The following is a 16,586-nucleotide window of genomic DNA, read 5'->3' as shown; positions in this document are numbered from 1 at the left end:
TTTATTTGACTGTGTTCAGCCCTTGTGAACTCCAGCCTGTTAACTTTGCTGTATGTGTGCTTGGTGGTTTTTCTGTGCAGGTACCTCCTATTTGCAAGAGTTTTGCATCTGTACAGTAAACAGCGTAGCCAGCCCCTTCATCTTGTATGATATTGTCACGGACACGGCCCATCACTTATCGCGCTCTGGCTCGGCATCACTGTCTATGCCAATCCGATCTCATGTCCTCACACCACTCATCCAGAAGTGCCAGCAAATGTGAGTGATTGACACTGGTTTATCAGGCTGCTTTTCTTAATGTTTTCACTTATATGCAGTAGTGACATGGTATGTATGGCTGTTCATTACCTTTCGCCGCAGCTGATCTTTGTTTTTTTCTTTTTCCTTTCTTCCCTAATGTGCACTTCGGCAAAACTATTAAAGGCAAAACTATTGGCTCATCTCACAGTCAAGTGCTTTTGTTTTATGCAGGCATCTATCTTTGCACATATATATGTGACCACCTCTCTTTATTGAGGGTCTGATATTTTCTGCACAGCTTACCACCTTGAGACTAGCAGATACGTCACACATGCGCACCAGTCAGCTCAAGTGGAAAAAATAATACAAGGTGCTGAGACACAGGCGCAGTTAACTGGAAAGTAGTTACAAAAGAAATGTTATCTGTGCCTGAATTACCAGATTGACTGGTGTTGGTCTATGGGACAGTTTTCGTAAATTTGTTTCTTGCACTTATGTATAGTCTCTTATCAGAAGATTCAAAGCCACTGCAAGGATGATCATAGGATGACTAAAGTGTCTTCGTACTACTAGCCCCACAGAACTTTTATTTGCCCTAGCTCCCAGGAATTTGAGGAGGACAGTGCTCCTCATTCTCCCGACTTTGAATGCCAGTCATGCTACAGAATCCTCGTTGCATGACATGGTAGCAGACCTTATCACTCGCGAACTACTTCCGAGATTTTACAAAGACTATACAGAGATGGTCATTTTTTTTTTCACAGCACCAGTTGACTGCTGAATGCACATACGGTTGAGGATAAACAAAAGCTGTTCACTTGCTGTGGTAATCTTATGTACCAAAATCTTTCATTTTTGTGCCCTCATCAAAACTTTGCCTTACTCTTTCTGCATTTGAACCTCGTTATAACGAAGTCATATTTGACACAAAAATACCTTCTTTTATATTAGATGTTCATTATAAGCATATACACGCTGATATTTCCCTCGCCCTCCCCCCCTTCAGACACTAAAAAGAGCTGCTGACTGGACACACTGTCTGGCATTGGCAGGTACCTCTTCGCTAGCCAAGCTAACAGTTGGCACTGTGCTTACACCACCGCTCACATGGATCTTCTTTCTGGCCCAAAATTTCATCATGCATATATCTTTAACTAGGGGTGTGGAAATACTTAAATATCACTGAATCAAATCAAATAAGTGAACATTCAAATAACTAGTTTTGCTTTGCAAATATCTTCTATTCAATTTTTTAACATTCTATATATTTAGTGTAGAGACTCTTTATGTTTGCCCGGGTGAGCATTTTACTTTTTTGACGTTTTTGGCACAAAAGGAGTGCCAAGTGCACCGTAGATGGGCCTCCCTGGCTGACGCAGTAGCACATTTTGTCACTGTGAGCGCTGCAGGTCCTGTTGGATACTCGGGGGCAAACTTCACGTCACTTCAACAGCCATCGATCACTGATGAGCCACTCGTACAAACATATTAGCGGCAAGCATTCTGCGACATCTTGCAACCCATTACCACATCGGCCAGCAATGAATTTTCGTCACGGCCACACTGCCTTGGCCATTAGGCCTAATCGATGGTGCTTCATTGGTTGACAACAAAAGTTACGGTTTGGTGTCAAATCAGTACAGATCTATTCACAGCAGCTATGGAAAGTCGACAAACTGCCTCGCAAACAATAGCAAGAGGCAATGGGTGACGGATGAACAGGGAGGAAGGGGGGCACGGGGGAGGGGAGGGGTTGACAGGTGGACAGATGCAAATCAAGCCAAACCCAACAATAAAGTGACATAGATGGCGCCTGAGGTGCAGTAATCAAGTCATGTGATGCGCGTTCCTTTCATATGTTGCACAGATTGTCCTTACAATAACCTACCTGCGGTAAAGTTGGCATAGCACTTTTGTATTTTGGAGAAAAACTGAAAAGAAAAACTTTCTGTGCAATAAATAAAAGATTACTTCAAATCACAGGTCCACTATTGAACTGAGAACCTTGTTGGTATTCAGTACAATAGAACGTCAGTAATTTATTAGTTTCAGAGGGGGGAAAAAACTTGATGCTATTCAATAAAAATTATGTTCATTAAAAACATATTCCAGACCTTGATAGACTAGAACTGAGGTGTAATCAGTGCTGGCATACTAATTTCATGTTTCCTTTAATAAGAGTAGACCGCACAGTATATCTTGATTTCTGTGTACCTGATAGCTTGCAACATTCTTGTTATGCTATGCTAGGAGGCTCCTGAATGTGGAGCACTGTATATTTTTGCTCAATTTCTAAGCAATAAATATTGTGAAATTTTTCGTTGTGATATTCGTTATTTAATTCAATATTTGGCTTTTCATTATTATTATTATTATTATTATTATTATTATTATTATTATTATTATTATTATTATACAATTCGAAATATACTATTTGGGATTCGCACACCCCTACTTTTAACCCATGCTTGTGGAAGTGAAAATTGCTGCTTGTTGATGACCTTATCAAATCTTTTCTCAGTGCTGACATGGAAGGAGCCTCTTCAGAAGCTTTTGTTGATTTAAAACATCTAGGTTCCTTGACATTGAAATTTTTCGTGTTTCTAAAGCCAGGTTTCTAATCCAGTTTGCCATTGAAGCATCCTAGTGGTACTCAACTACTTAAGAGCGAGGGTATAAAAACAATGCCAAGCTTTCCGTTTGGTACTATTTGTAGTTTGGAAATTGTTTTTAGGCGGCTAGCAAGATTAGTAGCACAAATAGAGAAGTTTCCATCTGGCAGCTGGTTTTGTCTAAGTGCGTGAAGAGGCAGCACAGTATACACCGTTGCCACAGCATGTGATGCCGCGCTTCCAAATTGCGTGGCGCCTGATAGCGTCGGGTAGCCATAAGCACCAGCAGGGGCCCCGTGACAGCACCTCGCTTTATTTTTAATATGCTTCACTGCACGGCAAAGATGCTTCACTGCAAAAGATTTGTATGCTTTGCCGCATAAGACGACTATACTGCGGCGAAGCTGACTTCAAGAACTGTCAACAGTTTTTGTGGGTTCGAATATTTCTAATAGTACAAGTGTTTCAAATTGAATTCAATAATGTCCAATTTGAATCGATCATTTAATTGAAGTTTTGAGTATTCGCACACTGCCTGTCGACAGCCAATTTTTCAGACACAGGAGTTGGCCACCTTTGCCTGGAACTCCACCACTACGGCTATATTTACCTTATATTTAAATCTCACAATTGATCATATGGGCACAAACTTATCGATGCTGAGCTTCCTACAATGACTTGTCGCAAGCTACTTCACCAGCCGTCAGAAAATTTTTGTTACAGGTGTACTTCCTAGGTCACAAGGCCTAACCAACACAGCTTCATCAAGTCAACTACTAAAGTTGGGGTTTGGTGGCAAGTCGTGACATGATGGCAACTTTGTTCACAGCTGCCGTGTTTGCAGCATTGCACATGCATATAATGAAAAAAATCAAGCAATGCATCATGTAGCATTCAAAATTTTGCTCGCCATTATACAATTGGTTCTAGGGGTACGTGCCAGCACCATGGTGAAGTACATTTTATAGCATTCCCTTTCCTTAGCAAATGATTTAAGCTTCTTGGTTATACTTTTATCTAAGGATTGTAGTGAACTAAAAGGGATGCTGTGTGTAAGAACACAGGAAAAGCTTGCAATTATGTTAGCACAAAAGTAGCTCTTTTCACCTTCGTTGCACCAATACAAAGAAAAGGTAGCCAAACACATGTACAGTCGATCACAGATATATCATACTCCAATATATTAGAGAGTTATAGAATAGGGGTCCCAAACGTTTGGGGCCCCAGAGAAATAGCGTCGAAGCCGCTGTGCATGCGCGAGACCCAATGTGCATTTAGGTTTTGCGTCAGGCACCCTATTTCACTGATTTAGCAGGAGCCCCAAAAGCTGCCCCAAAAACTTTGCATCAACAAACATGGCGGCACTGACCGAAGGGACAGCTCTAACCTAGCACCAAACTGGGTTCGATTCATAGTAATGCTGGAAGTTCGCGAGCTAGGAGAAGTGACTGCAGTTATCGTTTTCTCTCAACTAGCGTGTGTTATGAAGATTGATTGATTAGATGCCACTGATTCTGAATTCAATGGTCGATTTCATAGCTTGTAGGCCTAACATGGCTTAACTTGGCTGGTGAAGGCACATGAAGTTGGTTACACAAAACTTAGCGTAACTAATTGCTCGCTGCTAATAGAATAACCTCTGAATTGCAATTAAACATGGAAACACAAATGTCAAAATTACTCTTCTTGTCATAAGGATGGTGTATTTTATTTATTTATAATCGCTTTTCTATGGCGCTGTAGTAGTGCTGTAAACGCAAGACGCTATTCGTAAACGCAGAGCCCTATTCGTAAATGCAGAGCCCTATTCTAAACTCTTCACTCCTGCATGCCCCAACACTAATACCCGCAAAGCTCTTTGGAGCCCCAAATTTTTGGGGCCCCGATTTTAAAACTTTCTATTGAACTACTGCCTAAATCAAACTGTTCTAACATCCCCTTGGAAATCCTATTCATGTATAAAAGTATAGCACCATACTATGTGCAAGGTCAATTCACATGGTCGCAAAGGCAAGGCTAAAATGCAGTTTGAAACCAATGAGCAGCGTCATCAATTACAGTCGTGCGATTGAAGCGCCACTACATCTCGCGGGGCAAAAGACTCATTTATGAAAATTATGCATCCAATATGTCGCAAATGGAAACATTTGAAAAAGTACAGACAGTGTAATCAGAATTTTAAAAATGTGAAGTCACAGACTGTTTTCTTCAATTCACAAATAATTGAGTACTAAACTGTGCAGGCTTGCTTAAGTTTTCTCATGGCTTAGAGGGAGGAAAAAAAGAGGAGGGAGCATACAGCAACACGATCCAAGCCGAAATCTGCTGGGCTAGTGGTGGCCCAGCACGTGATTGTATGTCAAAGTATGCGGTTAGTTTTAGTGTTGCCACTCTGCAGGCAGAGTTATAGCAGGGCAGCTGAACAAGCGCGCACTGAATAAAAACTGCTGGCATAGCTACTGGGAACCAAACACCTCAGCAAATTTTGATTCTTGCTACGTGATCTCGATGCAAGAGGTCACGTATTGGGCCACCACTGTGGCTTAACGGAGAGTTCGCTTTCCAAAGCTGGCTGCGTAACGTAATGCTCCCTCCTATATTTTTCCTTCCTCCATGGCTCATGGCGATGCGTGCTGAGATATGCAGAGATTGTATCACTGTATTCAGCACTGTAATGTCAAAACTCTCTTATGTGTAGCCATAGAAAATAATGGCAATATGTGTGTATAACTTTATAAGATTTGGTCAGTAACTTTATTTTGTAAGTGCCTTTTCACTATGAAGTTTTTGTATGTCTTCAGTGATATAAAAAAAAACTACAGGTGGCATTCATGCTGTGTTAGTGAAGAATAAAGTGTGGTTGTTGTGAATTATTTCAATGTAATGTTCCCTTTATCTTAACACCAAAATAACAGATGTGTGTTGGTACTACGGACGCATGCGTGTGGTACTTAGTTCAAAATCTGGGTGAACCCATTCCTATGAATTCATGCAAAACTTTTAAGGCTCGCGAGTGTAATGCGTGCCATTATAGAATGAGGTCTATATATACAAATGGATGTATCCAGGTTACATTGTGACGCGATGTTACGGCGAATATTCTAACTTGCGCTTCATTTGTACTGTTCTGTGGTTTGTATATGCGATGTAATGTTAGCTGGCACAATAGACGACTTAGCGCAGCAAGTCTCCAAGGGCAAACTGTTTTTTCTTCTCCACCGAGTGGTTGGCCCTGCGAAATGTAGATGGCACTGCCATGCCTCCACAAGCCGCCATTGCAAGACATGGGTGTCTATGGCACCTTCACTACCATGTGTAAATATACTTTACTGTATACACAGTATTGACCTTTGTGAAAGAGAACATAGAAGCATGTGGCCTGTGCTCTTTTGAGGCTGCGTAGAGTGCCAGCAACAGGCAGCAAGGGGAAGCACGTCCGCTTGTAGTGTCTTCTATTAGCGGCCAGAATAATCAGGCACGGTTGATAGGCAATTGACTGCTGGACTCCCTCCCACGCTAGATGGTTTTGCAATGGGCGGGGTCTTGCAGCGCAGCGTCTGCGGCTAGCAAACTGCACTTGGTATGGTAGCGCACTATAAACATGGAAGTGCCAACATATGCCTGCTAGTTAATACGCACTCCCAGCATATTTTAATGCATAAGCATTCTCTGGTGAGTACCCCAGCAAGATCTGTCCGCCACGCAAGGAGTGTAATGCCTTGTATCTGCACAAAAATCCATAATGTGAGAAGCTATGCCATTTATTCATTCAGGGTTCAATGGAAAAACCAGGAATTCTCAGGGATATTAAATAGTCTAGAAATACTCAGGGAAACTAAGGGAATTTGTGCTTCTATCAGTAATGTGCAAAGCTATGCCATTTATTCATTCAGGGTGTCTACCAAATGGAACAACCAGGAATTCTCAGGGATATTAAATAGTCTGGAAATACTCAGGGAAACTAAGGGAATTTGTGCTTCTATCACGGAAAATTAGCTGCAATTTTATTGAAAGGGAACAAAAGTCACCCTAATGCTGGCTTGAGTAACAGAGGAATCTTAACGAATCGTCTTTGATGCCATGTCATCGGCTGGAAGAGTTGTCAATGTACAGACTACCAATTTTTGGGACATGCCCGATAATTCCGATGTCTTCGCGGCACCGCCACGTACCCCGTAGAGTCAATGTATAAAAACATCTGAAATTTTAAACGCAAGAACCCTCCGCCATCCCATTTTCCTAACTTTTTGCCGTGACCGCTGGTCCGAAATGGCATTAATCAAAGCCATTACCGCCACCATTTTGATTAGACAGTTTTCGTTTAATGTTAGCTCAAAAGCGGGGTTCAGGGAAATAGCGTTACCGTTCCGCAACCAAATTTTACAGAAAATTAGATTTAGTATAGTGTGATAGCGTAGTTTACGTGCGGGACACTATTGAATTACGCTTTGAATTTCTCTTACATAGTGCACCTAACTGATTCTATCTGTGTGTGCGTCCAGAAAGTGCAAGAGGCAGTGCAACGGAAGCCAGGAGCGCATTGTATTTGTACTTTCTATGACCACCGATCTGTGGCGAAATAGTACAAGCAGTACAATCTTTCCAGCATAGTTTTCGAAATTTCCTTATCTTAGAGGCCATAGGATGTCATCACGCCTATCTCCCAACTTTACCGTTAGGTGGCGGGGGCGTCTGAGAAGTTTCTCTCATTAGGCTTGGACACATGGAAAAAAGAACCGACCTCAAAAACTTTTCAAGATTATCCACAATACTCTGCTGTCAAAGCAGCCTGAGACTAAGCAAAGCCCGTTTATGCAGTTATTTGCTACAAACTAGGTGAATTTTTGAAAAAAAACAATGCCAAATTCAGTTAGAAGCAGGTGGCTGGGGCCGCCGCCATGTCCTACGCAAGCTACATAAATCACTTGGTAACGCTAAATAGACAGTTTTAGTTTAGCGTACGCTATACCATTGAGTACGCTATAAAATGGCAAGTCGTCACTGAACACGTGCAGAACGCTAAATGACCCATAGCGTATAGCGTAAGCACGCTATTTCTTAGATTTAGTGTTATCATCTTTGTGTGGTTTGCATAAAACATGGCGCCAGTCCCGGCTGCCCACTTCGAATAGAATTTGTCGTTTTTGTAAAATTCACTTCATTCATAGCAAATGACTGTGTAAACGGCTTTCGCTTAGTCTCAAGCCACCTTGGTGACAGAGTTTTATGGATAACTTTGTGGAGTTTTCGAGATCGCTTCTCATTTCGAACGACTCAAAGCCTAATAAAAGCAACCTACGAGATGTCAGCACCACCCATAGGTGAAGTTGGGAGATAGCCGCTACAATGGCATATGGCCTCTAAGATCAGAAGATCTCGCAGGCCAACTAAAACTAATAAACATGCGCTGCTTAGCATACGCTATATTCTATGGGTCGTTTAGTGTTCTGCGCATGCGCATTGACGACCCACTATCTTATCGCGTATGCAATGGTATAGCGCATGCTAAACTAAAACAATCAATAGTCTGTTACACTAAACTAAAACTGTCGCCGCCTCGAACCGGCGCTCTCGCATGTGGGTTCGAGGCGTAGCCACCACCACGGCAACGCTATGCCTAGCTGCTTCGACGTTCACTGTTAAGCTTTTTCGCATTCGGTGCCATGGTTTTCATTGCAAGAATTCACCGCTGTCAGCAATGACATCAACTCCACCTTTCTAATCCTTACAATTGACTTCGAAGCTCTGAGAGACCAGCGCGTTGCACAAGGCCGGTTCCTGAAAGTCAGCTTCGCCTCAGTACAGAAATGTTACGCGGTGAAGCATATGCGAAGTAGTGCAGCAAAGCTTAACAAGCGTGGCAAAGGGGCAATTATCACAGGACACAGTATGTATTCCTTAATTATACATGCGTGCACCCGCCGTTTTTGTCACAGTACGAGCACCGATATGCGTAGTGGCAGGCCTTCAGAGCTTTTTCAGATGTGCCTGTGGCGATTTGAGACAGTAAAAGACATGCATTCAGTTATTCGTACTGCCCGATTTTTCCAACGTTTTCGCGGCCCCTAGGGAGTCCGAAAAGTCTTACGTTGACAGTACAACTGACCAAGAGGATGCTGCAGATGGTCCGCAGGGTGTATGCACGGTGGCAGGAGTACAAGAACAGAAAGGACCGACACATTGAGGAATGAACGGGAAAGGAAGTGTGCCGCCGCTTCTTTGAAGGAGCTTGAGGTCAAAAAAAGTGTTGGCTGACGTCGAAATGCAGGTGTCCCTCACCCAAACCAAAATAAACTCTTTAGAGCAGTGAAACACAGCACTGAGGCGTGCATGGGCTGAGAGTATGTTAGGACAGTTGAGGTTGATTTTCCAGCTGCTGAGAGCTCACTTGTGACAAAGTTCAGGCCTCATACCAATGAGCTTGCTATCAGTTGATAGAAAGAGCTCATATTCAAAAAAAGCTTCTGTATGCATCTCTCTTTATTCCTATTTGAAAATGTTTGACATGATTTATAATGGGCTTTAGCATTTTTTTGAAGATATTTTATTCGCTTTACATTTTACTAACCCCTCCCTTCTCTTTTGAATAAAATAAACGCTACTCCTTACTATCCAAACTGTGTTAAGGCGTTTCTTTTTTTTTAACGTGCTTACTAGAGAGTGAAAGCATCGGGCAACATGGTGTCAGCCTGTCTTCTCATAAAACAAAGCTCTGTGTTACTCAGGGAATTTTGCAAAGGCACTCGGGGAAAATCTGAAGAACTCGGGGAATTTGGAAATGTCAACTTGGCAGACACCCTGATCATTGTAATAGTGTAAATGTAGATGATTGGTGGCTTTATAAGCAATGAGGAACAATTAAAAAAGAAATTATTAGAGAGAATACCCATAGGGATACGTAGGGTTCATACAAAATGCATGGGGAAGTCTAAGTAGAAGTGGGCTAACTTAAGTTTCAGGGTGGGTCAACTTGAAATTTGGGGGTGAGCAACTTAAATTTGGGGGCAGGCTTATGCATATTTAGACAACTCCAGTAGAGTTTTTGCATACTTTTTTGCAGTACGCAGCTCTGGCTCCCCACTTCCCGCATAGCATGAATAAACCTCACCTGATTCAGAGAGGTTTAGGAGAGACAAGTGCACCAGGTCAAACTTTACCTTAGGTAACTAAACTGCATTGTTTCATTAATTAATTATGTAGGCTTAATTATTTGTATAATTGTACTTGATTGATGAATTAATAATTAAGATTACTTAAATATATCTAGCTGGTCTCAAGGTACTCTTAAATATTCTTGATTAGGCTCCATTGATTTAACCTTGTAGTCTAATAATTTCACAAAATAATTTTAATTAGCTTCACTCTTCTTGATTACCCTCAGTCAGGGGTGGGACTCCTGTGCCAGTTGTGCCATTTTGATACAAACGCTAATTCCTACGCCATGCTGCACCATAACAGCTTCGGCATGTGTGCTCTCGAGTTACTGTATATGCTCCATATATGGTAACTCTACCTCCACAGAGCACAAGCCACGTGCTCACGTGTTCCCTTTCATAAAGGACCACCGTGTACACCGAATTCCTGTTCACCGCTACATTCGATATATCAATTGCTGCACCCCTGCAAGTGTGCTTGTCCTAACAGAACCACGATCACTTCATCAGAAATATTTATGCCAACATAACGACACTGTTTTAGCAGATGCTATCATATTGAATATGAAAGGCAGCAGCAGAAATGAGAAAGGTCCGTCTGTCACAGTGTGGATGCTCGTGCCTGCGAGCTTTCTTTTTTTTTTTTCCATTATAATGAAAAATGTGCTTTATAAAGTAAGCTTCACCGCAACAGAGCCGTGTAATGCGGTGAAGCAAACTACCTGTGGCCCCCACGCTGTTTCAAGAATGCAAAAGGGCTCCCAGACTGATGCCAGACTCCAGACACGGGATGCCAAACAGTAGATGTCTGCACGGCCAGGTTTTATTTGTTTCTGTGAATGGCATTTTAGGGTTCCGTGAGCGGCCAAACTGAATCTGATCCCAACTTCCACTTGGACAGATTTTTACATGACAACTTGCATTAACACAACCACCATATGCTACATCCACCCTTCAGAAAAAGAATATCACGGAGGGGCGCACACGACTCTGTGCGATTCGTAGGCCCACAGTCCACACCGAACACGTTTAATTCATACTTACAATGACATGCCAGTGGGAGCAAAGTCTGGTGTTCTGCAGGCTAAAAGCTACTTTCGAATATAAAAGCACCTGCCTGGTTGACTCATTCCCAACGTATGATGTTTGACTATTTAAATGGCACCTGTACTGCGATTCGCAATACAGGTGTGCTGATGGCGGCACGGTCCTTATGGGCTGGTTTGCTTCCGTGCTCCATTCATTTCTACCTTTTTCTGAATACAAATGTGCAACAAGCACATCCATGCATGCAAGGCGCACCACTTTCTCACAGGCAGGCAATATGGCCTTTTAGTGTTAGCGTTGCAATCAGTCTATCAAAGAACATTCCACAATGCAAGTTACTTGTGATATTCATGTGCAAAAAACAAGTTAACTCTTTTGCATTTGTCGTGGCATTGTAGAAACAAATGCGTAAATTACTGCTTTTCTTCATCTCGGGAGACTGTCCAAGAAGCGCCTTTCAGATAAGCTTCAGATAGGCATAGTTTATATTTCAAATTATCGATATTGAAGCGATTTCGTAATCCCCTTCGAATTCAATATATCACAGATCGACTGTATTGTTAGCATTTCCTAAAAATCGGTAGTGATGGTTGGCTCCTTTGGTTGACATTTCATTTATTGAGCTCGTCGTTTTTACTTATACTACTTCTGGGTGTGCACTAGTGTTGCGAACTGTAATGTCATGTCCCTAAATGCAGATACTTTTGGTGGCTTTTTCATTCTGTAGGGATGCCTTGGCATCTTTTGCTCAAGGTGTGGCGAGTTTTACAACTGCCACTATTGATTTCTGAAATGTTTACTTGACATACTTTCCAAAGAAGGTTCTCACAAAGAGCATTGCCAGTGCTTTATTTGCATGTACCCAAAGGCCGCTGCAATTGTTTGGGTGAAGTACGTATCATACTTGGTATCACAGATTTTGTGCAGTTACATTGTTGAAGTTTGTCATGTTTTGAATACCACAAACATGAACATCATCACTCTACATTTGCAGCTATTTAAAATTGTTACTTTAATCACTAAAATTTCAATCCATCTATTAAATTTTGCTAATGAAATATTTAGTTCTCTTTACATCAGGGTGGGCACAGGGACTTCCTGTGGCTTAGTAGGGGCACCAGGTTTTTCATGGGTCTTTGTTAAAAATGGCTGATAATACTGGTGGCCATATATGCTAAACGTCTATGCAACAGTTTCACTGAAAAAGGTACACACAGGGGTGTTAAGTTAAATGCCGTGTGCTGGTGACTTACCATAATTTTATGTATATAGCCCACATCAAAATATTTGGGAGCTTAAGTACAAAGTGAAGGAGTGGGCTATGTTCAGATTTTGCTCCTTTCTAATTGGCTCCACGGCAAGATTAGCATACTGCTGTGAAGGCAGACCTGAAGAGCCACATTGCTATCAAGCTGCGTAAGAAGGCAGAATCTTTGCGTTTGTGAAGCCACACTTCAAGGCAAGAACTTCCAAACAAATGCATCCCATGTTGCCATGAAGCAGAGCTACACTTCAGTGGTGAAACTGTTGCACAGAACTTGCAAAATAAGTTGTTAGTGTTTGCTTGCTCTTTGAGTTTCTGTTTTGGTCTGTCATTTCAAACTTGTTAATTTTTATTTTTAACTGGAGCCATTGTTCATTCCTTACATGACAGGTTCATCGCCTGCACCCACACCAAGATGTACCACATCACCTCGGTTGAATATGATGAATTCATCAACACCCTTCGTAGCGCCCGTGCAGCTTTTATGCTGACTCCTGGCGGAATGGTGCAGTTTACAGAATTGCTGCACAGCCTGCGGCGCTCCAAGTCTTGCAAGAAAGATCTCTGGCAACGCATCAATACCATGGCGTCATCAAGTCCTCCCATCTGACGCCATCATAGCCTATTAGGCACACGAAATTGATGGCTGTAACTGAAACTCATTTCTTACCAGTGTTCCTTTGTGTTTTCTGTTTTGGCTCTGTCTCTGTCGTTGGTGTTCTGCATATTTCATGTAGCAACAGTGTGCACGACTGAGGGGTAAACCTTTTGCAAGTCTCTGCCTACACCAGCCTTGGATAGTGCCGATAAAGTTTCAGTGAGAGTGGTTTGGGAATTGATCATATTTGGCCTGAGGGACCTTGTTGTTTGTGCGAATGCCTCTGCAACTTGCAGCAGATGTAACATTGTTAATTTATTGCATACTCCCACTGTGTGTGTGGTGTAAGAGAGAGTGCGTGCGTGTGTGTGTGTGTGTGTGTGTGTGCGTGCATGCGTGTGTGTGTGTGCGTGTGTGTCTGTGTGTGTGAGAGAAAGAGAGAGAGGGAATTGTCAACAGGTCTGTCCAAACAGCATTTGTCTGAAAAGTTCCAGCAGGCTGCAAGGAATTTTCCTTGCTCTGGACATGTCATGTTTGTGTCTTTGTGAATGACATACTTGCAGCAAGCAGTGGGAGCTGCATGGCTGCTACTCTGGTTTTTGCATGTAGCTGCAAAGACATGCTGAGGTGCTAGCTTGAACTCAACCATGGTTGGCACTGGCTGCAGGTGTAGACACATCCTGAAAGCCAATACTAAAGCATGCTGTTGATCTAGTACACATGTACTGACCAATGTAGTAGCTGTTTTCATTGCTCAGTCCTTAGCTGGTGCTCTGTATTCTCTGTATCCATTTTTGTTTTGTGCGTGCAACATGTATTATGCATGCCACAATCATTGTATGATGTTCTGGAAGGCTAGGTTTCTTTGTCCTTCTCTTTATAGTGAAAACAGGTGGTAATGTTTGTGAAATTATGTTGTTATTTGCCATTTTGCTCAAAGGAAAATTATTTGTTTTGTCTGTGTGCAACTGTAGCCTTTAGTTCATAGGACTTAAAGTTTAGCTTTCCCAAAATGTTTTTTTTTAATATTATTATTATTATTATTCTGTTTGTCAGCTAAAACTCGACACAGGACGGTGTTCTTGAGGCAGCTCCTAATGTGTGGCAGCTTCTGCGGAGCCAAGCGAAAAGCAGAGCTGAGATGGGTGCATGCCATTGCCAGTTTTTCTCGTGTTTGAATGTGGAGTGGCAGCCAGTTGTGGTTGCTGCACATGTGTGTCTGCATGGAGCTTCTGCGCAGGCTGTGCACGTGTAATACTTCAGTGCTCGGCTCTGTCTCGAGCAGAGCTGCTGCACTCCATGTCGATTTACTCGGCGTTGCCTTTTCCGAAGTGTGGCCTACCAGTGTCATTGCCACCACTGTCGTGGCCACCATGTTACTGAAGCAAGTTGGCCGTAACATGAAACTTTGATGCAGTGAATGTGTCTGAACATGAGCAGCATCAGGCGGCTGATCGCAAGTTTTTCAGGCGTTTTTCATCATGGTACATCAGTGCTCAAGTCGTGAAAACAATTTTTTCCAGTGTCTGGTGATGTTTGTTGTTCTCTCGTTTGTTGTTGTTCACTGTTGTGGTGATGATGGTGGTGTTTCAGTGCGTCCTAGTGACCATCACCTTTTTTCCTCTGTTTAATCACCATTAGTGTATCAGTCTATTGTCATTGTAGACATATGACCATACTTTGCATCCATCTGATATGTAAGCTGTGTAGAAGGGCTTGCAGGTATCATGTTTCTGGGAGGTCCATTGTATTGCCATCAGAAAAAAAAATCTCGGGCTTCATAAAAGACACATGCTCCTGCTTTGCACTCTTTATCCGAGCGGTTAGCAGTAGTGTCAGTCGTTCATGCCCTTCCTTTGCATGCATTCTCAAGCTGTCGTCTGCAAAGTTCTTGGTTCAAAGTTAATGGGCTAGAACCTCTCACACGGGTGCCTGAATTTATGTGCTGGCAAAGCCCTTCCCCCTTTTTTGTGTGTATATGTGTGTACAAGGTTTTGCTTCATACAGGCTAGTATGATTAGCGTTTGTGACACTTGGGCCGGTATAATGTAATGCTTCCTTTCACTTCGTTCTATGCTTTTCTTATCCACCATTCACCATCGGTCAATCTTGTGGATCAATGTAGGCGGAACGCTATTCGGACCACTGATGAAGTGCAAAAAAGGAAAAAATTTGAATAGAATTGTTACATTATCCCGGCCTTGTTATGAGAAGGTTTATTTTCTTTCGTCTGCCATTAAATCACTCGTGACTCAAGCAGAAGGTCTCACATTAGTTAATGCAATTTTTTTCTTGTTCTTGTAAAAAACAGTATTGGTGTTTCAGAAATCCTAAGAGTGTTGTGTGCTTCACAAAAGTAATGTTAGAAGCGTTTTAAACTTATGTTAAGAATTTTTCATTATTCACCATCAATTTGACAATGGTGATTGTTTTACAAATTTATTTTGGAGCTTCTTTGTTTGCCAGAAGAGTTTTAACCCGTCCATGAAGGAAACCTCCCGTCATCCACCAACACAAGCTTCACATTTCACGCGTGCAACAGTTCAGAAGGGAAGACATTCAAATGCATACCACGACACTAGAGCATTCATTACAACAGACAGTTGCAAATTCTGTATCTGTTTGTGCAATTTTGTGATATTATTTATAAACCTTATGTTCAGTTCTACTGCTTACCCATTTTTGCTACCATTACAGAACAAGTTAGTGTAAACTTTAACAATCTCGTGATTGTCACTGTCCTAGCATTTCATCCTAGAATAAATTTTTCTATGTTATGAGTGACTCCTGCCTTTCTCTGAACCTGCATGCATCACCTGTGCATCACTAATTTCAAGTTGCAGTCTGCTCTAAGTAGCTATTAGGAAGTGCTTTTTGATGATTCCATTGTTTTCATTTTTCATGAAGGTACTATTTAAGTTAAACCCATTTCTGGCATTGTGTATAAACCAGAATATAAATCTAGATATTTTCTTGAAAAAAGCAGTCTAAGGTCGCGCCTCATATTATATAGCAGCCTTTAGCAGAGTGAATTGTCTGGCAACTTAAGGCGTGCAGGTTGGCAAAGGCATAGCCAAAGCCGTATCCATATCCAAATGTTATTTTTTTTGTCAGTGTTTCTTGTGTGCACACTTTCAATCGACTTAGTGTGTGATTTGTTTTTGTTTCGGTGATCAGTGAGTAGTGGCATGCGGAGACAGTTTTCAGCTGCGTTCACCATAAAAGTTGTTGAAGCGAACGGCAACATGTCCACTCAGCGCCAGTTTGGCGTTCTGAAAAAAGTGTGTGATATTGGCTAGCACAAAGAGGGAAACTGTCAGCATTTAATCTACATAAAACATCATTGGTGGTCTTATGTAGTGCTCACTTGTGGCACCGAGGACGACGCACTGTGGTAGGCGGCCAGCAACAGACGGTTGGTCGTTTTCTGACGACACTTCTGCAAGTTCGAATGAATGAGAGTGCAGCTCTGATGATGGATGAGCAATGCCATTGTCAAAATAAACGCGTTGCGGTGATTTTTTGTTGTTTTCCTTTTTTTTCACTTCAAGGTAATGGGCCAAACTATATTCTGATTTATATGGTGCACCAAGAACAAAATTTATTTAGAGTTAGAACAACTATGGACTTTTTTGCTTTCAAATGCAATGTTGGAAATGCCATCAAGCTTG

At 42.0% G+C, this 16,586-nt stretch overlaps 1 protein-coding gene across 3 annotated transcripts in view; it reads left to right on the top strand.

Annotated features, from left to right (window-relative positions):
- The window catches only part of Dora (zinc finger SWIM domain-containing dorado), a 219,791-nt gene extending 204,092 nt beyond the window's left edge, over nt 1-15,699 (top strand). For 2 of the 3 annotated variants that reach the window (XM_075688469.1, XM_075688478.1), the window contains exons 25-26: nt 81-258; nt 12,708-15,699. In XM_075688469.1, the coding sequence (XP_075544584.1) occupies nt 81-258; nt 12,708-12,927 (398 nt within the window). In that variant the 3' untranslated portion in view covers nt 12,928-15,699. Of the gene's footprint in view, nt 1-80; nt 259-9,912; nt 10,015-12,707 lie in introns of all 3 variants that reach the window. The other variant, XR_012827326.1, reaches the window with a different exon arrangement.
- Nucleotides 15,700-16,586: the final 887 nt, after the last annotated feature.

This window comes from Dermacentor variabilis, chromosome 1 (assembly GCF_050947875.1).
Source record: "Dermacentor variabilis isolate Ectoservices chromosome 1, ASM5094787v1, whole genome shotgun sequence".
NCBI classification, from domain to species: Eukaryota; Metazoa; Arthropoda; class Arachnida; order Ixodida; family Ixodidae; genus Dermacentor; species Dermacentor variabilis.
This window is presented reverse-complemented; position numbering and strand designations above follow the sequence as displayed.